The sequence below is a fragment of the Oncorhynchus keta genome, chromosome 21, assembly GCF_023373465.1.
Source record: "Oncorhynchus keta strain PuntledgeMale-10-30-2019 chromosome 21, Oket_V2, whole genome shotgun sequence".
NCBI lineage: Eukaryota > Metazoa > Chordata > Actinopteri > Salmoniformes > Salmonidae > Oncorhynchus > Oncorhynchus keta.
Window position 1 is genome coordinate 24,488,607 of NC_068441.1, and position 22,617 is coordinate 24,511,223.

General features: G+C 46.6%; 1 protein-coding gene and 1 long non-coding RNA gene across 4 annotated transcripts in view; both read right to left on the minus strand.

Annotated features, from left to right (window-relative positions):
* Nucleotides 1-22,617, minus strand: part of LOC118400319 (6-phosphofructo-2-kinase/fructose-2,6-bisphosphatase 4-like) — a 49,478-nt gene that overhangs the window by 4,901 nt on the left and 21,960 nt on the right. For 2 of the 3 annotated variants that reach the window (XM_035797025.2, XM_052473563.1), the window contains 10 exons: nucleotides 10,078-10,194; nucleotides 9,833-9,929; nucleotides 9,466-9,532; nucleotides 8,076-8,150; nucleotides 7,885-7,941; nucleotides 7,330-7,451; nucleotides 6,937-7,144; nucleotides 6,700-6,846; nucleotides 6,391-6,495; nucleotides 4,973-5,102 (listed from right to left, as the gene is read on the minus strand). In XM_035797025.2, coding sequence (XP_035652918.1) covers nucleotides 4,973-5,102; nucleotides 6,391-6,495; nucleotides 6,700-6,846; nucleotides 6,937-7,144; nucleotides 7,330-7,451; nucleotides 7,885-7,941; nucleotides 8,076-8,150; nucleotides 9,466-9,532; nucleotides 9,833-9,929; nucleotides 10,078-10,194 — 1,125 coding nt within the window. Of the gene's footprint in view, nucleotides 1-4,972; nucleotides 5,103-6,390; nucleotides 6,496-6,699; nucleotides 6,847-6,936; nucleotides 7,145-7,329; nucleotides 7,452-7,884; nucleotides 7,942-8,075; nucleotides 8,151-9,465; nucleotides 9,533-9,832; nucleotides 9,930-10,077; nucleotides 10,195-14,069; nucleotides 14,306-22,617 lie in introns of those variants that run through there. The other variant, XM_035797024.2, reaches the window with a different exon arrangement.
* LOC127910316 (uncharacterized) lies at nucleotides 1,821-2,672 on the minus strand. Its single transcript, XR_008074299.1, has 3 exons — nucleotides 2,616-2,672; nucleotides 2,080-2,153; nucleotides 1,821-1,840 (listed from the first exon to the last, which is right to left on the minus strand). It is a non-coding gene; the product is annotated as an uncharacterized LOC127910316 (long non-coding RNA).

Genomic DNA, 22,617 nt, shown 5'->3' on the forward strand with positions numbered 1-22,617 from the left:
CTCTCGACCCCTCTCTCTCTCGACCTCGCTCTCTCTCTCTACCTCTCACTCTCCCTCGACCGCTCGCTCTCGACCCTCTCTCTCTCGACCTCGCTCTCTCTCTCGACCTCTCGCTCTCTCTCGACCGCTCTCTCTCTCTCGACCTCTCTCTCTCTCGACCTCTCTCTCTCTCGACCTCTCTCTCTCTCGACCTCTCTCTCTCTCTCTCTCTCTACCCCTCTCTCTCTCTCTCTCGACCTCTCTCTCTCTCTCTCTACCTCTCTCTCTCTCTCTCTACCTCTCTCTCGACCTCTCTCTCTCGACCTCTCTCTCGACCTCTCTCGCCCCCTCTCTCTCTCGACCTCTCTCTCTCTCTCTACCTCTCACTCTCCCTCGACCGCTCGCTCTCGACCGCTCTCTCTCGACCTCTCTCTCTCGACCTCTCTCTCTCGACCTCTCTCTCTCGACCTCTCTCTCGCTCTCTCTCGACCTCTCTCGACCTCTCTCTCTCTCGACCGCTCTCTCTCTCGACCGCTCTCTCTCTCTCTCTCGACCTCTCTCTCTCTCTCTCTCTCGACCGCTCTCTCTCGACCGCTCTCTCTCGATCTCTCTCGACCTCTCTCTCTCTCTCTCGACCTCTCTCTCTCTCTCTCTCTCTCTCTCGACCTCTCTCGACACCGCTCTCTCTCTCGACCACCGCTCTCTCTCTCTCTCTCTCTCTCTCTCTCTCTCTCTCTCTCTCTCTCTCTCTCTCTCTCTCTCTCTCTCTCTCTCTCTCTCTCTCTCTCTCTCTCTCTCTCTCTCTCTCGACTCTCTCTCTCTCTCTCTCTCTCTCTCTCTCTCTCTCGACCTCTCTCTCTCTCGACCTCTCTCTCTCTCGACCTCTCTCTCTCTCGACCTCTCTCTCTCTCGACCTCTCTCTCTCTCTCTCTCTCTCTCTCTCTCTCGACCTCTCTCTCGACCTCTCTCTCGACCTCTCTCTCGACCTCTCTCTCTCTCTCTCTCTCTCTCTCTCTCTCTCTCTCGACCTCTCTCTCCTCTCTCTCTCGACCTCTCTCTCTCGACCTCTCTCTCTCGACCTCTCTCGACCTCTCTCTCGACCTCTCTCTCGACCCCTCTCTCCCTCGTCCCCTCTCCCTCTCGTCCTCTCTCTCTCTCTCCCTCGACCTCTCTCTCTCCCTCGACCTCTCTCTCTCCCTCGACCTCTCTCTCGACCTCTCTCTCTCCCTCTCCCTCGCCCTCTCTCTCTCCTCGACCTCTCTCTCGACCTCTCTCTCTCCTCGACCCTCTCTCTCCCTCGACCTCTCTCTCTCCCTCGACCTCTCTCTCTCCCTCGACCTCTCCCTCGACCTCTCTCTCTCCCTCCCTCCCTCGACCTCTCTCTCTCCCTCGACCTCTCTCTCTCCCTCTCGACCTCTCTCTCGACCTCTCTCGACTCCCTCTCCCTCGACCTCTCTCTCTCCCTCGACCTCTCTCTCCCTCGACCTCTCTCTCTCCCTCGACCTCTCCCTCGACCTCTCTCCCTCTCCCTCGACCTCTCTCTCCCTCCCCCTCGACCTTTCTCTCTCCCTCCCTCTCGACCTCTCTCTCCCTCCCTCTCGACCTCTCTCTCTCCCTCTCCCTCTCCCTCGACCTCTCTCTCTCCCTCTCCCTCTCCCTCGACCTCTCTCTCTCCCTCCCCCTCGACCTTTCTCTCTCCCTCCCTCTCTCCCTCGACCTCTCTCTCTCCCTCGACCTCTCTCTCTCCCTCGACCTCTCTCTCTCCCTCGACCTCTCTCTCGACCTCTCTCTCGACCTCTCTCTCGACCTCTCTCTCGACCTCTCTCTCGACCTCGACCTCTCTCTCGACCTCGACCTCTCTCTCGACCTCGACCTCTCTCTCTCCCTCGACCTCTCTCTCGACCTCTCTCTCGACCTCTCTCTCTCCCTCGACCTCTCTCTCTCCCTCGACCTCTCTCTCTCCTCGACCTCTCTCTCGACCTCTCTCTCGACCTCTCTCTCGACCTCTCTCTCGACCTCTCTCTCGACCTCTCTCTCGACCTCTCTCTCGACCTCTCTCTCGACCTCGACCTCTCTCTCGACCTCGACCTCTCTCTCGACCTCGACCTCTCTCTCGACCTCTCTCTCTCCCTCGACCTCTCTCTCTCCCTCGTCCTCTCTCTCGACCTCTCTCCCTCGACCTCTCTCTCTCCCTCGACCTCTCTCTCTCGACCTCTCTCTCTCCCTCTCCCTCGACCTTTCTCTCTCCCTCCCTCTCGACCTCTCTCTCTCTCCCTCCCTCTCGACCTCTCTCTCCCTCCCTCTCGACCTCTCTCTCCCTCCCTCTCGACCTCTCTCTCTCTCGTCCTCTCTCTCGACCTCTCTCTCTCTCTCTCTCTCGACCTCTCTCTCTCCCTCGACCTCTCTCTCTCCCTCTCTCGACCTCTCTCTCTCCCTCTCCCTCGACCTCTCTCTCTCCCTCTCCCTCGACCTCTCTCTCTCCCTCCCCCTCGACCTTTCTCTCTCCCTCCCTCTCGACCTCTGTCTCCCTCCCTCTCGACCTCTCTCTCTCGACCTCTCTCTCTCGACCGACCTCTCTCTCGACCGACCTCTCTCTCGACCGACCTCTCTCTCGACCGACCTCTCTCTCGACCGACCTCTCTCTCTCTCCCTCGACCTCTCTCCCTCGACCTCTCTCTCTCCCTCGACCTCTCTCTCTCCCTCTCTCTCTCTCTCTCCCTCGACCTCTCTCCCTCCCTCTCGACCTCTCTCTCCCTCCCTCTCGACCCCTCTCTCCCTCGACTTCTCGACCCCTCTCTCCCTCGACTTCTCGACCCCTCTCTCCCTCGACCTCTCGACCCCTCTCTCCCTCGACTTCTCGACCTCTCTCGACCTCTCTCTCTCGACCTCTCTCTCTCGACCTCTCTCTCTCGACCTCTCTCTCTCGACCTCTCTCTCTCGACCTCTCTCTCTCGACCTCTCTCTCTCTCGACCTCTCTCTCTCTCTCTCTCTCGACCTCTCTCTCTCGACCTCTCTCTCTCGACCTCTCTCTCTCGACCTCCCTCTCTCCCGACCTCCCTCTCTCCCGACCTCCCTCTCTCCCGACCTCCCTCTCTCCCGACCTCCCTCTCTCCCGACCTCCCTCTCTCCCACCTTCTCGGCCTCTCTCTCCCTCCCTCTCGACCTCTCTCTCCCTCCCTCTCTCCCTCGACTTCTCGACCCCTCCCTCCCGACCCCTCTCGACCTCTCTCTCCCTCCCTCGACCTCTCTCTCTCCCTCGACCTCTCTCTCTCCCTCTCGACCTCTCTCTCTTCCTCTCGACCTCTCTCTCCCTCCCTCTCTCTCTCCCTCCCTCTCGACCCCTCTCTCCCTCTCTCTCGACCTTTCCCTCGACCTCCCTCTCTCCCACCTTCTCGGCCTCCCTCTCTCCCTCGACTTCTCGACCCCTCCCTCCCGACCTCTCTCTCCCTCCCTCCCTCGACCTCTCTCTCTCTCCCTCTCGACCCCTCTCCCTCCCTCTCGACCCCTCTCCCTCCCTCTCGACCCCTCTCTCCCTCCCTCTCGACCCCTCTCTCCCTCCCTCGACCCCTCTCTCCATCCCCCTCGACCTTTCTCTCTCCCTCCCCCTCGACCTTTCTCTCTCCCTCCCCCTCGACCTCTGTCTCCCTCCCCCTCGACCTCTGTCTCCCTCCCTCTCGACCCCTCTCTCCCTCGACTTCTCGACCCCTCTCTCCCTCGACTTCTCGACCCCTCTCTCCCTCTCTCTCTCGACCTCTCTCTCTCGACCTCTCTCTCTCGACCTCTCTCTCTCTCGACCTCTCTCTCTCTCGACCTCTCTCTCTCTCTCTCGACCTCCCTCTCTCGACCTCCCTCTCTCGACCTCCCTCTCTCTCGACCTCCCTCTCTCTCGACCTCCCTCTCTCTCGACCTCCCTCTCTCTCGACCTCCCTCTCTCCCGACCTCCCTCTCTCCCACCTTCTCGGCCTCTCTCTCCCTCCCTCTCGACCTCTCTCTCCCTCCCTCTCTCCCTCGACTTCTCGACCCCTCCCTCCCGACCCCTCTCGACCTCTCTCTCCCTCCCTCGACCTCTCTCTCTCCCTCGACCTCTCTCTCCCTCCCTCTCGACCCCTCTCTCCCTCCCTCTCTCTCTCGACCTCTCTCGACCTTTCCCTCGACCTCCCTCTCTCCCACCTTCTCGGCCTCCCTCTCTCCCTCGACTTCTCGACCCCTCCCTCCCGACCTCTCTCTCCCTCCCTCCCTCGACCTCTCTCTCTCTCCCTCTCGACCTCTCTCCCTCCCTCTCGACCCCTCTCTCCCTCCCTCTCGACCCCTCTCTCCCTCCCTCTCGACCCCTCTCTCCCTCCCTCTCGACCCCTCTCTCCCTCCCTCTCGACCCCTCTCTCCCTCCCTCTCGACCCCTCTCTCCCTCCCTCTCGACTTCTCTCGACCCCTCCCTCTCAACCCCTCCCTCTCTCTGCCTCTCGCTCGACCTCTCTCTGCCTCTCGCTCGACCTCTCTCTGCCTCTCGCTCGACCTCTCTCTGCCTCTCGCTCGACCTCTCTCTGCCTCTCGCTCGACCTCTCTCTGTCTCTCGCTCGACCTCTCTCTGTCTCTCGCTCGACCTCTCTCTGTCTCTCGACCCCTCCCTCTCAACCTCTCTCTCTCTCTCAACCTCTCTCAACCTCTCTCAACTGATACAACCACTGAATATTATTTGACCCTGCTGGTCATCTATGAACATTTGAACATCTTGAAGAACAATCTGGCCTTAATGGCCATGTACTCCTATAATCTCCACTGGGCACTACCAGAAGAGGACTGCCCCCCCCCCCCAAGCCTGGTTCCTTCCTAGGTTCCTGCCTTTCTAGGAGTTTTTCCTAGCCGCCGTGCTTCTACACCTGCATTGCTTGCTGTTTGGGGTTTTAGGCTTAGTTTCTGTATAAGCACTTTGCGACATCTGCTGATGTAAAAAGGACTTTATGAATAAAATGGATTTGAAGAGATATACGCTACCTGCGCTCTTATCCAGAAAGTAAGCGAGCAGGCAGCGCATGACAGCCTGGTGACAGATGACCAGGACGTTCTCCTGTCTTTCCAGCTCCATGATGACTGGCTCCAGACGCTGCACCAGGTCCTCATAGGACTGAGGGAACAAGCAGAGGCCTGTTAACTTCATATGGCTGCAGGGGCAGTATTGAGTAGCTTGGATGAAAAGGTGTCCATTGTAAACGGCAAGCTCCTAAGTCTCAGTTGCTAATATATGCATAGTATTATTAATATTGGATAGAAAACACTCTAAAGTTTCCAAAACTGTCAAAATATTGTCTGTGAGTATAACAGAACTGATATTGCAGGCGAAACCCGGAGGAAAATCAAAACAGGAAGTGGCTTCTATTTTTAACTCCATGTTCCATAGCCTCCCTTTGCTGGATTTAAAGGGATATGAACCAGATTCCTTTTCCTATCGCTTCCTCAATGTGTCAACAGTCTTCAGACATAGTTTCAGGCTTTTATTTTAAAAAATGAGCCAGAACGATAACATCGCGTCAAGTGGTCACATGAGTTTTGCTTGCGCAACAGAATTTGGACAGCCATTGCTTTCCCCTCTCCTACTGTGAAAGACATTTGCGGTTGATATATTATCAATTATATAATTTTAAAAACAACCTGAGGATTGATTATAAAAAACTTTGACATGTTTCTGTGGACATAATGGAAACTATTTGGAATTTTCGTCTTTTTTCCAAAAAGATTCTTTGTGTAGGAGAAAATCACGTTTGGCTACCAAAAAACCCCGAAAATTCAGTCATCAAAATGCCAAACTTTTTTCCAAATTAACTCCATAATATCGACAGAAACATGGCAAACGTTGTTTAGAATCAATCCTCAAGGTGTTTTTCACATCTATTCGATGATGTATCATTTGGTTTCTCCTCTGGAAGAATACTTGCAGCTGGAGATTACGCACCAATTTCGACTGAGGACACCAGGCGGACACCTGGTAAATGTAGTCTCTTATGGTCAATCTTCCAATAATATGCCTACAAATACGTCACAATGCTGCAGACACCTTGGGGAAACAGCAGAAAGTGTAGGCTCATTCCGGGCGCATTCACAGCCATATAAGGAGACATTGGAAAACAGCGCCTCAAAAATTTGGCTCACTTCCTGTTTGAAGTTTCATCTTGGTTTCGCCTGTAGCATCAGTTCTGTGGCACTCACAGATAATATGTTTGCAGATATGGAAACGTCAGAGTGTTTTCTTTCCAAAGCTGTAAATTATATGCATAGTCGAGCATCTTTTCGTGACAAAATATCTTGTTTAAAACTGGAACGTTTTTTTATCCATAAATGAAAAGAGCGCCCCCTATATCCAAGAAGTTAACACACAAAAAGTGAGAGGGAGAGAATTGGTGCTGTGATGGACTCACCTCTCCTTTAGGGTAGCGGTAGCGGTATTTGTCCTGGTCTCTCAGTGCAAACTCCTGAGGGAAATGTCCCTGAATCTCCTCATACATCATCTCCTCACACACTCCCTGAAAGAGGGAGAAAACAAAACAACAAGCCTGTTTAACAGTAAATTTAGGAGACATGGTAACCGTCAATCACATTGACTGATCTTCTTAGATTGTATTTATTATTTAATAGATTATAAATCAAACAAAATATAATACCAATAGCCAAAATAGTACCAATAGCCAAAATAGAAACAAACATTGCACACACATACAAACACATACAGCATCTATCTCGTTGAGAGCCTTCCACTGCTCGTAGGGCACAGCCACAGCCTCAGCTGTCTGGATGGTCCTCTTCATCTGGCTGGTCCACACCTTCAGATCCTTAATGTTCTGCTCTTGGATGAACTTCTCCAGACACTTTGCAAACTGACCAACAGGCAGGGAGAGAAATAATGACGTTACATGCAGTATATATTTCTATTATGAATAGATGGACAGACACATACAAACAAACACCTCCTTGCCCCTGCCAGACAGGCCAGAGTCTCCTCCGATGCGTCCCTTGACGTTGTGGTCACTCTCTCCATGGCGACACAGGTAGATGGAGCGTGGTGTGATGTGGATGTTCATCAGGTAGTAGACGATCCGGCTCTGTATGTGGTCCTGGACCTGGTTCACCAGGTACCTCCGGCCCACATCCATTATCTTGATGTAGGACAAATCCCTGGGGGGTGGGGGGTGGAGTATGGGTGACTATCAGATTTATTAGCAGTGTGAGGCTGTTAAATGACTGTGGACCTTGTCCATGTGTATTCTATGTGTGTGTATTCTCACCTGTCCAATATATTGTTGGAGAGTATTCTGAAACCACTAGTGTATGTGTGTGTGTGTGTGTGTGTAATCACTCACCTGTCTAGAACCTCATCCAGTGGCTGGTAAGAGTTCTCATAGCACTTGATCCTCTTCATGAAATCCTCAACGACCTCTTCTGTATTACAGTCTATGTAGTCAGGACTACCCAGCTTCACTTGCTGCACCGACAGACAGGAAATAAAAACAGGAAGAGGAAATGAGTCAAGAGAAATAGAGAAAGAGCATGCTCGGAGAGCATTTTAGCTAATCCTAAACCTTTTCTTAACCTTAACCCAAGTCTCCCAACCTGCCACGTTAATTATCCTAACCTGCTGCCTAAATTCTTCTAACCAGCTTTGGAAAAGTAACTTCTGGTCGTAGCTGTACTCCCTCTAGTCAGAACTGAAAAACAGCTATCTTGCTTCATTTCTGAAAGTTAGCCAGGGCATGTCAACATAAAGATGGTAGAAATGATTAAAATCAGGAGGCCTGTCTTACAGGAATATAAAATATCAAAGAAGAAGTCTTGAATTTCCTGCGCAATCATGTCTGATCTTTTACATAACTAGTGGCCTACATACAATGTGGAAAGATAGCAGAGATATCACACACCACTATGTTCTCCGCAATGACATCAGGGTCTTCACACACAGACTCCACAAAGAACACCTGGGAGGATGAAAATGAAGATTCAGTATAAAATACACTACAGTGAAGTATACTGTACACTAGAAAAAAAGTAGTGAATCCCACAAAACAGACAATAACTACAGATACTAATGTCTGACTCTGGGGTTCCATACCTTAAAGCCGTTCTGTTCTGCAAACCTGGTGATGGTCCCTCTCCTCTGCCGTGTGGTGTTCGTGGCATCAAACACCTGAGGCAATCAAGGCCAAACTCCAGTCAGTCACAACATCCTCATTACATTCAGGTTAAGAGTCCTGGGAGCACCAAGCAAACCATGAACATGTATACGAGTTGCGGTGCAAACTATAATAGCTTCTCATGCTTTCGCCGAAAAGCATTTTAAAAATCTGACTTGTTGCCTGGATTCACAACGAGTGTAGCTTTAATTCAATACCCTGCATGTGTATTTTAATGAACGTTTGAGTTTTAACTAGTACTATTAGCATTTAGCGTAGCGCATTTGCATTTCCAGATGTCTAGATGGGACGCCTGCGTGCCAGGTAGGACCAAGAGGTTAAGGACAACAAAGTCAAGGTATTAGAGTGGCCATCACAAAGCCCTGGCCTCAACCCCATAGAACATTTGTGGGCAGAACTGAAAAAGCGTGTGTGAGCAAGGAGGCCTCTGTCAGGAGGAATGGGCCAAAAATTCACCCAACTTATTGTGGGAAGCTTGTGGAAGTCTATCCGAAACGTTTGACCCAAGTTAAACAATTTAAAGGCAATGCTACCAAATACTAATTAAGTGTATGTCAACTTCTGGCCCACTGGGAATGTAATGAAAGAAATAAAAGCTGAAATAAATTATTCTCTCTACTATTATTCTGACATTTCACCTTCTTAAAATAAAGTGGTAATCTTAACTGGCCTAAGACAGGGAATGTTTACTCTGACTAAATGTCAGGAATTGTGAAAAACTGAGTTTAAATGTATTTGGCTAAGGTGTATGTAAACTTCCTACTTCAACTGTACCTACATGTTTCAAGCAGACCACGATAGTCCCTGTGCTAGAGGAAGTGAAAGTAACCTGCCTAAATGATTACTAACCCGTAGCACTCACGTCTGTAGCCATGAAATACTTTGAAAGGCTGGTCATGGCTCACATCAACAGTATTATCCCGGAAACCCTAGACCCACTCCAAATCGCATACCGCCTCAACAGATGACACAATCTCAATCTTTCTTGAACTGCATTGTTGGTTAAGGGCTTGTAAATAAGCATTTCACGGTAAGGTCTACACCGGTTGTATTCGGAGCATGTGACAAATAAAACGTGATTTGAATTACATTTACTGTGCACTCTTTTCCCCCTTTCATCAACATCCTCATTCACAAACTGATCATGAGCCACACTTAAGTCACTGTGGATCTAACCTGGGTCCAGTCTGTTTATCTAACATTCCACTCCAAGTACTCTGTGTCTTATGTTTATCAGGACAAGGCGTGCCAAGAAGTGAAATGATAGCTAAACAGACTGGTAGTCATACTAGGATCTACTCTACTTACCGCCACCTGGCCCGCCTCCACACTCAGGTACTGGCGCACATCATTCAGCGCTGTCAGTGCACACTGCCTATGGGTGGACACATACACAACAGAATCAAAAAGATGACCAGAAAGTGACACTGTAAGTAAAGATCTACGAGAATGAACTGAATTCAAACTTCACTAATATAAAGCAACTGGTCAAAATGTAGATATGAATGTAAATACAAATCTTTGTTCTTTCAACGGTCTCTGCCTATAAAAAAGACCAATAAAGAGTACATTCCCTGCAACTTTGGTCTGTAATGAGATATAAGTGAATAGAGTGGTGGGTTTAGGCCTAACTTGACCTGTTCAGCTCATTCCAAAACCCATCATCCAGCCTCACCTCCTGATCTTCAGCCCCTCTTCATTGTCTGGACGGAAAAACTCAAAGGACTTGTAGATCTTCACACACTCTCTCCTGTACTGACCCACGTTGAACTCTAAACAACACAGACATACTATCAGTCAACCCTATTTCCTGTGTGTGCGTGTGCGTGTGCGTGCGCGCGTGTGTGTGTGTGTGTGTGTGTGTGAGAGAGAGTGTGAGACCTCAAAAGAGACAGCTAATGAGATAGCTTGAGCTGGTACCTTTGGTTGGCACACCAATCCAGTTGAGATAGCGGGTCAGCTTCTTGGAGATGTAGGTCTTACCTCTGGCTGGGAGGCCAACCGTCACAATAAGGGTGGGACAGTTGGTCATACATACTGAGAGAGAGAGAGGAGATACAGAAAAATAGGGGGGAATAGGACGAGAGACAAAAAGTTGAATGACTATTGTACACAGACACAGTGAATGTCAGTGGATGGTACAGTCTGTCGTTGAATCAAATGGGACCGTGATCCATTAATGCAGAATCTAATCAACAACTCAGACCTTAATAAAGGTGTAGACTGGATGGAGTAGTTTTGTTGTATCATTTCAGAAAAGGTTAAGCAGATGCAAACAGATACTTGTATACACTAGGTGATTTGTTGATGAAACAAAAACAAACTCAGAAAAAAAAGAAACGTCCTCTCACTGTCAACTGCGTTTATTTTCAGCTAAATTAACGTGTAAATATTTGTATGAACATAATAAGATTCAACAACTGAAACATAACTGAACAAGTTCCACAGACATGTGACTAACAGAAATGGAATAATGTGTCCCTGAAAAAAAAGGGGGCAAAATCAAAAGTAAGTGTCAGTATCTGGTGGGGCCACCCACTGCATTAATTCACCCACTGCATTAATTCACCCACTGCATTAATTCACCCACTGCATTAATTCACCCACTGCATTAATTCACCCACTGCGTCTCCTCATTGACTGCACCAGATTTGCCAGTTCTTGCTGTGAGATGTTACCTCAGTCTTCCACCAAGGCACCTGCAAGTTCCCAGACATTTCTGGGGGGAATGGCCATAGCCCTCACCCTCCGATCCAACAGGTCCCAGACGTGCTCAATGGGATTGAGATCCGGGCTGTTCGCTGGCCATGGCAGAACAAGGACATTCCTGTCTTGCAGGAAATCACACACAGAACGAGCAGTATGGCTGGTAGCATTGTCATGCTGGAGGGTCATGTCAGGATGAGCCTGCAGGAAGGTTACCACATGAGGGAGGAGGATTTCTTCCCTGTAAAGCACAGCGTTGAGATTGCCTGCAACGATAACAAGCTCAGTCCGATGATGCTGTGACACACCGCCCCAGACCATGATGGACCCTCCACCTCCAAATCGATCCCGCTCCAGAGTACAGGCCTCGGTGTAACGCTCATTCCTTTGACGATAAACGCGAATCCGACCACCACTGGTGAGACAAAACCGTGATTCGTCAGTGAAGAGCACTTTTCCTGTCTGGTCCAGCGATGGTGGATTTGTGCCCATAGGCAATGTTGTTGCCGGTGATGTCTGGTGAGGACCTGCCTTACAACAGGCCTACAAAGCCCTCAGTCCAGCCTCTCTCAGCCTATTGTGGACAGTCTGAGCACTGATGGAGGAATTGTGCGTTCCTGGTGTAACTCAGGCAGTTGTTGTTGCCATCCTGTACCTGTCACGCAGGTGTGATTTTCGGATGTATTGATCCTGTGCAGGTGTTGTTACACGTGGTCTGTCACTGCGAGGATGATCAGCTGTCCATCCTGTCTCCCTGTAGCGCTGTCTTAGGCGTCTCACAGTACGGACATTGCAATTTATTGCCCTGGCCACATTTGCAGTCCTCATGCATCATTGCAGCATGCCTATAAATGGTATCCACAAGTTCATCTGACTATGGGGAAGTAGATAAAGTCTTGAAGTGTCAAAAATCTCAACGTATCCCTTTAAGATACAAATGTCCCCCTCCCCCCCCACCACCAAAAAAGGGCCCTTCTATGGATTACATGTTGTGAAAATCCCCCAAAAACATTAGAGATGCTGTGTCATGAACACTGCCAAACACTTAAGGACTGACTTGAGATCAGCCACTCCATAACAGCCGTGACCTGTTAGATACCAGAGTCTGGAGAAGCAGGTGGAAAGAAGAACGAATTGGCCAAATGAGGAAAGAGGAGAAAGTAGAGCAGAGAGGAGCAGTAGGCATGATTAAGCCTTTTGTGTTGTTGACAGAGGGACTCTAGGAAAATCGCTCACATATCTAAGAGCAAGTCAAGCAGACAATGTCTTTGGAAGAGTTGGTGAAGCTGTGACACACACACACACACACACACACACACACACACACACACACACACACACACACACACACACACACACACACACACACACACACACACACACACACACACACACACACACACACACACACACACTTCCAGATGTAATTAAAACTGCAATATGTACCTTTTGGGCAACCTGACCAAATTCACATAGAAATGTGAGTTATAGAGCTGTCATTCTCATTGAAAGCAACTCTAAGAAGAGGTAGATATGTTCAATGTGTGCTATTTCCCCATTCTTAAGTTGAGTTTTTGTGTCTTTTACGTTCATTTTTTTTTACACCAGATTAAAAAAGCTGAAAATACAATATTTTTGGTTATTTTTGGTTAATGAAAATATATTTCACACCAGTTTAGATGATTCTCTTGCTTGTTTTGTCACATACATTGAAATTAGGTGAACCATTAGAATTTTAGCAACCAGGAAATTGCAGAGTGACTTCTGCATATTGCACCTTTAAACTAGGGTAAATAGCAAGAAGACTTATCACCAGATAGGCATACTATCTGGTGATCTCAGAATAACCACGTTTCAGTGTTCACCTGGTTAGGCTTAAGTGAAACAGTCAACCAAAGTTCAAATAGAGTGACACAGCATAAAACACTGACCAACTGCTCCACTACTAACCTAGTTTGATAATAGTAATTATGTGGCCCCCTTCAAAACAGAGGGAGAAGTAGTCTACTGTACTATAAAATCAGGCTAACTGGCTATCCCTCCTCCTTAACCATCGTAAGCCCCTCCAGTGGCCCTATTGGTTAGGATTGGGGGGCTGGATTAGTGAAATCACACAAAGCCTGGCATGGTTCTTTGTTCTCCTTTCTCCTTTCTCATTACTGTGCCAAATATACAAGCCAATGGGGGAGAAAATCACCTCTGAAATCTGCAGTGTCTGCACCTGAAAGAGGAAGAGTCTCGAGCTCAGCACAAGGAAGCATCTGGAATAGTTCAGTGGGAGACAGTGTAGTTTTTTTTAGGGTGAGGACCACTAACCTATAATAAGAACAGGGAACAAATCAACCCTAAAAGACTACAGATCCCAAGCACTATTGATTGAACACTTAGTTGACTCAGCGAAAAGTAATCCGAATTCCACAGCGAGGGAGACAAACCAAGTCTGCAGCGTAATCATCCCCATAAATTATACCCTCTAAGGACATTTTCTTCATAAAATCCACTGGGCCAATCACGGTTGGCACAGGAGTGAATCTGTATGTTAGACTTTAGTAGTTCGGCTGGCTGTTATTTTGCGGCGCAACAATAACAGCAACGTATATTGATAGTTTACCAGTCCCTTCTAAATGCTGCTGGGCCATGGACAGGTGGGGGTCCAAACAAACAAATAATGATACATAATCAGGCGCTCCTGTGCTATGTCAGTTCCATGTCGCCGTTACTGTGAACAGTAGCTCAAATTATGTTTAACAATCCATAGTTAAACAATAAAATAACCTTGTTGTATTGTACATGGACATGGTTGGGTTGTGCGGTGACGGGCAAATGGGCGCATTGTCATGCTTGTCATCTTCCTAGTCAAATTCAACACCGAGCTTCCTTACCAGTTCGATACCGTAGTAGGCCATGTGCAATTGCATAATTGGCATTAATAAACAACGTTTGACAATTGTAACACCAAGAAAAAACATCTTTAAAAGTCGAATCATTAGAGACGAAATGCTGCAACGTTGCACCCTTGGAGAAAATGTTGAGCGCACAGAACCTGGTCAGGTTGCGCAACGCCGCAGTGTGTGTATAAAAAGATGAATATCTAAGTTCCATGAGGTAACGTTAGACAAAAAAATATTAAAATGTCTTAAAATCATGTGCATCTGCTATACGCCTCCGTTGCGCGCTGTTGGCACAAGCCTGCCAAGGCAACTTACCCCTTCTCTGTGAAATGTGCTTTTCAGGCAGCCCGTTTTTACATGGCATCCATATTTTCTTCAGCGGATTCTGAGTAAGCTCGCGGGGTGATGTTGCCATCATGACATCTTCGTTGGAAGTCATTTTGGTTGCTGCACCATGCCCCGTTTCTAAGAGACAGAAGTGATGCGGGATGGTCTGCGCAACAGAGCTGCGAGGGGATGGATGTCATATCGGCTGACGAACATCAGACGTTTATTATTACCGTAATGTCTCTACGCTGAGCGCATAAAATGGTGTCAAATATTCATAAATTCCGGACACCACGGTGCTTCGTGCAAGCAGCACTGACTACACTTTTAGATGATCAGATTTCAAGAGTTGTCATTTATAGCCCGGTGCCAGTCTGTTTGTCCGATCATGCCAAACATGTTTTTCATAACAAGGACAGCAATGGAATAGGCAAGAGCACAAATAGATCTGGGACCAGGCTAGTTGGCTACGTTTATGACCATTCAATAAAGGTAAACAAAACGCTGGAATTTATTTTCTGTTTATTAACATTTCTATGAAAATGATCTTTAATTAACAGAGCATCTAAGTGGGTATATGTGTGTGTATTAGTTTCTTGTCCAATGCTCACTTGAAAAGGGAATGCCAATGTCTGGTTTAGCCTACAGGCCTCGGCTTAAATTATATACATTAATATCAAAAAGTAACCTTATATAGGAAGACTATAAATGCTCCAAATACTTCCAGAGTTTTGAGCAAATATATACAGCATGTTTGTTTTTACATGCTTTGTTCCCTATATAACAATGTAGCTACTGCACGTTAACTCACGAGTTTTTTTTTTTTTTAACAAGTCTTCTGCTGTTCACATGCAACGCACATGGGACAACACAACACATAATGCATAGCATACTGTAGATTCACTGGTTATTTACAGCATTCGGTCAGCTTTTAATCAACTGTTTCAATGACAATTAGTGAGTAGGGAAACTCATAATCACCCCGGCTGGCCACAAAGATGGTGGATAAAGTTAATTAAAACACGTTTATTATGCAACTAAATAACAGTCGGTCTGTGTTTTGAATTGTAGCAAAAGGATAAAAACAGCTTTTAAACGGTGTTGTTGTTTTATTAGCCAAATCGACACAAAGTTCTACAGGAGGAAGGTTGATGGAATATAGCATAGTTTCCAAAGTTGGGGACTCACTTTCAGAGCAGAGGAATCACAGCGCCCCCTTGTGTCATTTTTTTGCGACGAACTGTACTTCCTAAAAACATTAGGTGGGGCTGTCTACCCACTTATTCCCCCAGAGCCACCCAGGAACATTTACTATATGGAAGTGCTTAGCTGCCGAAACCCAATTGGAGATGCAAATGATCAATCAATATCATGTTTGAATTTTATTTTCCTAAATAGGTATACATTTTTATGTGACAAAATTCAAACTGAAAGGCAGAAAAGATATTGCATTTGATTGTTAATCAAACACTGGTCAGGGTTTCGATAACGTGAGGTGTTTGCTTGCTGGCAATAGTCACGCTCGCTTTGTGTACCCCTCATTATCTTTATTTGTAAATCCTTCTACCTGTAAAGAGATAAACAAGAACTTTCTTGACTTCATCTGGACAAATAAGTCTCACAAACAAAAAAAGTCAGTTCTCTCTAATAAAGGAGGTTTGGACCCAGCTAGCACAGTGGATCTGGGCCGATTCCGTCTGAGAGTAGTGGCACTCGGCCAACGTCATGTGGCCCAGAGTCTTGGCCGCCTTCAGCAGTATTACTTATGGCTAGGATACAGGGATTGAGCTCGGGGCAATTTCCCATGTGAATTATCTGGCCCAAATGTATTACTTGGGGCTCGGACCAATTGGGGCTACATTCTGGCAGATGACTACACAGGCTGCTTTATATAATTAATTAACATTTCATTATTTATTTATTTATTCGTCCATATTTTCCTCATTGTTTCTGTGATAAAAAAATACAATTAACATTTCAATTAAATTACATTTAATGAAAAAGAGTCCTGTGTAGTATTTGAGTATTTTGATACTTTGTGCAATGCAATTGATATACATTCACATCTTTGTGAATGGAACTTCCTGAGTGGCAGCGGTCTAAGACACTGAGTTGCAGTGCAAACTGCGTTTCTACAGATGCTGGGTTAAGACTCGTGCCGGCCGCGACCGGGAGACCCATGAGGCGTTGCACAATTGGCCCAGAGTCGTCAGAGTTATGGGAGGGTTTTTCCCGGCCAGGATGTCCTTGTCCCATCGTGCTGTAGCAACTCCTGTGGCGGGCGAGGCGCATGCACACTGACACGGTCACCAGGTATATGGTGTTTCCTCCGAGACTAAATGTTTTTTTGTTGTGGATGGGTATAATCTGTATGTATATTTAAAATGACTAAATCAGGCTTCTGGTAAGACGCCGGCAAAGTCTGCTGAATTCTGGTAGACGGAAACGGCCCGATGTACTTGGGCCCATTCTGGGCAGTCATTCATTTCGATTCCAGGCCTAATCAGACACCCGATTCCGGGCCGATTCAATCAGTTCCGGTCCCCCGGAAGAGGGACGTTTCTGGGCCAATTCCTCATTGCTAGATGGGGAAGTGCTGGATTTAGTTGAAAACCAATTGGTTGAAAAGATGTTTGGTCAATACTGAATCAATTTGGCATTTCATTCCAAACAATGTGTTTAATAAGTTGGGAGGTCTTACATTTTTACTGAAATGTAATTGTATTCCTGAAAGAATACCTGCTAAATTGGCTAGGTTTCACCAACAAGCTTTAATGGCCTGCACAATTTTTCCCCACATAAAGCTATTTTGTGGAATAATTCAGACATATCTGTAAGGAATAAGTCATTGTTCTACCCTAGCTGGCATGGGAGGAATATTGACTTTGTTCTTGATGTTTTTGACAACGGGTAAAATTGTTGCATATGAACAATTTATAACATTCAATGAGTTTCCAATACCTTTCAGAGAGTTTATTTCTGTGATCAAAGCCATTTCCAGTAGTCTAACTGGTGGGGTGGCAGGTAGCCTAGTGGTTAGAGCATTGGTCCAGTAATTGAAAGGTTGCTATATCAAATCCCCGAGCTGACAAGGTAAAAATCTGTGGTTTTGCCCCTGAACAAGGCAGTTAACCCACTGTTCCTAGTCCGTCAATGTAAATAAGAATTTGTTAACTGACTTGCCTATTTAAATAAAGCTTAAATAAAAATTACACTAATGAAAACTCATCTTAACTTTGGTGATGATCACAGAGCTTATCCAGAACTCAGTTTGGAAGGCATGGGTTCCAGATGTGGCTACAGGAGAGTAGTGGTGGACAACACTGGACATCATCTTCACTGAGCAATGCTCAGTGGTGGAAAAAGTACCCAATTGTCATACTTGAGTAAAAGTATTGTTATCTTAATAGAAAGTTACTTGAGTAAAACTGAAAGTCACCCAGTAAAATACTACTTGAGTAAAAGCCAAAGTATTTGGTTCTAAATATATTTAAGTATCAAAAGTAAAAGTATAAATAATTTCAAATCCCTTATATTAAGCAAAGCCACGGACACACTCAAACATAATTTACAAACGATGCATTTGTATTTAGTGAGCCTGCCAGATCAGAGGCAGTAGGGATGACCACGTGTTCTCTTGATAAGTGCGTGAATTGGATAATTTTCCTGTCCTGCTAAGCATTCATCATGTAACAAGTACGTTTGGGAGACAGGGAAAATGTATGGAGTAAAAAGTACATTATTTTCTTTAGGAATGTAGTGAAGTAAAAGTTGTCCATAATATAAATAATGTACAGATACCCCCCAAAATGACTTAAGTAGTACTTTAAAGTATTTTCTACCACTGGCAATGATCAAATGTAGAACATGTACAAGTAAGTATCCCATATTAGGTACTACTACTTGGATAGATAGGAGGCAGAGGTTGCAAGCACAGAGGTAGATACTGTGTACTGTATGTTTGCAAGTAATGATTTGGCAGTGACTGCGCAACCCAAAGACACATTGTGTGACACACTGAACAGACAGTGTGCGCAACACCCTTTCTCCTCATAGGAACTACTCAAAAGAGTTGGACTTGTTGCAGAGTTACTGTCATGTTGCTGAGTTGTTCCGATTCTTCTGCCTTCTCCCGAAGTGTGCACTTGCATACTTCCATGATGAGGAGTTTGCAAGTGCACACCTTAAGAGAAGGGTGGAGAATTGGGATGTAGCCCTCATGTTCTCTCAACCACCTATATGCCTATTCCTGTAGAAGAGGCAACAGAAATATTACAAAGAGGGGATTCGATTAAGCTGGTCCGGGTGGGCGGAGATTGTACCGGATGAAAAGTGATTGTTTTGAAAATGGGGCTGTCTCGTGGGCGTGTGCTGGGTGCGCCGTTCAAAGCCCACAGCAATGTCGGCTCAAAACAAAGTGACGTGAAGAACGTGGTTCTCATTCTCATGGTTTATCATTCAGTGTGTTCACATGCAAGGTGTTTGCTCTTGGTATAAAATGTACTTTATCTGCCTTCCCAAGAAAAACTCTAACATATACTTTATGGAAAATACATAATGTATGTTTCTGAACGATGAACCATGCTGTATGCGTAGACGGCTTGACAGAAATGGTATCAGAAAGTGAAAGCAATGACGCTGTCGGAGTGTTCGAAGCGTAAGGCACCTCTATTGAGTTGCAACCACCTTTTGCCCTCAAAACAGCCTCAATTAATCAGTGCATGGATTCTACAAGGTGTCGAAAGCATTCCACAAGGATGCTGGCCCATGTTAACTCCAATGCTTCCCACAGTTGTGTCAAGTTGGCTGGATGTCCTTTGGGTTTTGGACCATTCTTGATACAAATGGGAAACTGTTGAGCTTGAAAAACCCAGCAGCGATGCAGTTCTTGACACACTCAAACCGGTGCGCCTCGCATCTACTACCATAAATATTAAATATATGTCTAGTTCCTGCCAATATCCAGCTACTTCGCACAGCCATTGAAGAAGAGTGGGACAACATTGCACAGGCCACCATCAACAGCCTGATCAACTCTATGCAAAGGTGATGTGTCACGCTGTATGAGGCAAACGGTGGTCACACTAAATACTGATTGGTTTGTGATCCACGCCTCTCTTTTTTTAAGGTATCTGAGACCAAGAGATGCATATCTGTATTCCCTGTCATGTGAAATCCATAGATTACGGTCTAATTTATTTATTTACTATCCGCCGCCATTGTCGCAACCCCTATTACCAGCCTGTTCAACCTCTCTTTCATATCGTCTGAGATCCCCAAGGATTGGAAAGCTGCTGCAGTCATCCCCCTCTTCAAATGGGTAGACACCCTGGACCCAAACTGTTACAGACCTATATCCACTCTGCCCTGCCTATCTAAGGTCTTCGAAAGCCAAGTCAACAAACAGGTCACTGACCATCTCGAATCCCACCGTACCCTCTCCGCTATGCAATCTGGTTTCCGAGCCGGTCACGGGTGCACCTCAGCCACACTCAAGGTACTAAACGACATCATAACCGCCATCGATAAAAGACAGTACTGTGCAGCCGTCTTCATTGACCTTGCCAAGGCTTTCGACTCTGTCAATCACCAGATTCTTATCGGCAGACTCAGTAGCCTCGGTTTTTCGGATGACTGCCTTGCCTGGTTCACCAATTACTTTGCAGACAGAGTTCAGTGTGTCAAATCGGAGGGCATGCTGTCCGGTCCTCTGGCAGTCTCTATGGGGGTGCCACAGGGTTCAATTCTCGGGCCGACTCTTTTCTCTGTATATAGCAATGATGTTGGTCTTGCTGCGGGCGATTCCCTGATCCACCTCTACGCAGACAACACCATTCTATATACTTTCGGCCCGTCATTAGACACTGTGCTATCTAACCTCCAAACGAGCTTCAATGCCATACAACACTCCTTCCGTGGCCTCCAACTGCTCTTAAACGCTAGTAAAACCAAATGCATGCTTTTCAACCGATCGCTGCCTGCACCCGCATGCCCGACTAGCATCACCACACTGGATGGTTCCGACCTTGAATATGTGGACACCTATAAGTACCTAGATGTCTGGCTAGACTGCAAACTCTCCTTCCAGACCCATATCAAGCATCTCCAATCGAAAATCAAATCAAGAGTCGGCTTTCTATTCCGCAACAAAGCCTCCTTCACTCACGCTGCCAAGCTCACCCTAGTAAAACTGACTATCCTACCGATCCTCGACTTCGGCGATGTCATCTACAAAATCGCTTCCAACACTCTACTCAGCAAACTGGATGCAGTGCCATCCGTTTTGTCACTAAAGCACCTTATACTACCCACCACTGCAACTTGTATGCTCTAGTCGGCTGGCCCTCGCTACATACTCGTCGCCAGATCCACTGGCTCCAGGTCATCTACAAGGCCATGCTAGGTAAAGCTCCGCCTTATCTCAGTTCACTGGTCACGATGGCAACACCCATCCGTAGCACGCGCTCCAGCAGGTGTATCTCACTGATCATCCCTAAAGCCAACACCTCATTCGGCCGCCTTTCGTTCCAGTACTCTGCTGCCTGTGACTGGAACGAATTGCAAAAATCACTGAAGTTGGAGACTTTTATCTCCCTCACCAACTTCAAACATCAGCTATCTGAGCAGCTAACCGATCGCTGCAGTTGTACGTAATCTATTGGTAAATAGCCCACCCATTTTCACCTACCTCATCCCCACACTTTTTATTTATTTACTTTTCTGCTCTTTTGCACACCAATATCTCTACCTGTACATGATCATCTGATCATTTATCACTCCAGTGTTAATCTGCAATATTGTAATTATTCGCCTACCTCCTCATGCCTTTTGCACACATTGTATATAGACTCCCCTTTTTTTCTACTGTGTTATTGACTTGTTAATTGTTTACTCCATGTGTAACTCTGTGTTGTCTGTTCACACTGCTATGCTTTATCTTGGCCAGGTCGCAGTTGCAAATGAGAACTTGTTCTCAACTAGCCTACCTGGTTAAATAAAGGTGAAATAAAAAATAAAAAAATGTCAATTGACTGATTTCCTTATATGAACTGTAAATCTATGGATTTCAGATGACTAGGCAGGGGTGCACTTGGGAGCCAGGTCCAGCCAATCAAAAATGTTTTCCCCCACAAAAGGGGTCAGAAATACTCCTCAGTTTCAACAGCTGTCTGGGTGGCTGGTCTCAGACGATCCCGCAGGTGAAGAAGCCAGATGTGGAGGTCCTGAACTGGTGTGGTTACACATGGTTTTCGGTTATGAGGCTGGTTTGATGTACTGCCAAATTCTCCAAAACGACATTGGAGGTGACTTATGGTAGAGAAATTAACATTAAATTCTCTGGCAAAAGCTCTGGTGGAACATTTCTGCAGTCAGCATGCCAATTGCAGGCTCCCTCAAAACTTGATACATCTGTGCCATTGTGTTGTGTGATCATAGCTTTCAAACTACAAAAGCTATGATCACTACAAAGATGGTTGACTCGCTTCTAGTCCTTAGGAAAATATGCAGTAATTTGTTTATGTATTATTTCTTACATTGTTAGCCCAGAAAATCTTAAGTGTTATTACATACAGCCGGGAAGAACTATTGGATTTCAGAGCGACGTCAACTTACCAACATTATGACCAGGAATACGACTTTCCCGAAGCGGATCCTTTGTTTGGACCTCCACCCTGGACATTGGATCTAATTCCAGAGGCTGAACCAAAACAATGTCATTGCCGCAGGAGAGACAGACGGAGCAGCCTCCTGGTCAGACTTAGAAAGCGAGCACCATGTTCACCGCTTCCGAGCATATTTGTCGCCAATGTCCAGTCTCTAGACAACAAGGTGGATGAAATTAGGGCATGATTAGCCTTCCAGAGAAACATCAGAGATTGTAACATTCTCTGTTTCACGGAAACATGGCTCACTCGGAATATGTTGTCAGAGATGGTACAGCCACCGTGTTTCTTCATGCGTAGCGCCGTCATCTCTCTGGTAAGAAGAAGGGCGGGGGTGTATGCCTCATGATTAACGACTCATGGTTTAACAATAACAACATATAGGAACTCAAATCCTTTTGTTCACCCAATCTAGAATTCCTTACAATCAAATGCCGAGTCACAGCCGTGTATATCCGACCACGACTTAATCTTGCTCATACCATCCTATAGGCACAAACTGAAACAGGATGTAGCCGTGACTAGAACCATTCAACGCTGGTCTGACCAATCGGAATCCACGCTTCAAGATTGTTTTGATCACTTGGACTGGAAAATGTTCCAGGAAGCCTCAGACAATAACATTGATTTATACGCTGACTCGGTGAGTGAGTTTATTAGGAAGTGCACAGAAGATGTTGTACCCACTGTGACTATTAAAACCTACCCCAACCAGAAACCGTGGATAGATTGCGGAATACACGCACAACTGAAAGAACAAACCACCACATTCAACCATGGAAAGAGGTTGGGAATATGGCCGAATATAAACAGTGTAGTTATTCCCTCCGCAAGGCAATCAAACAAGCTAAATGTTAGTATAGGGACAAAAT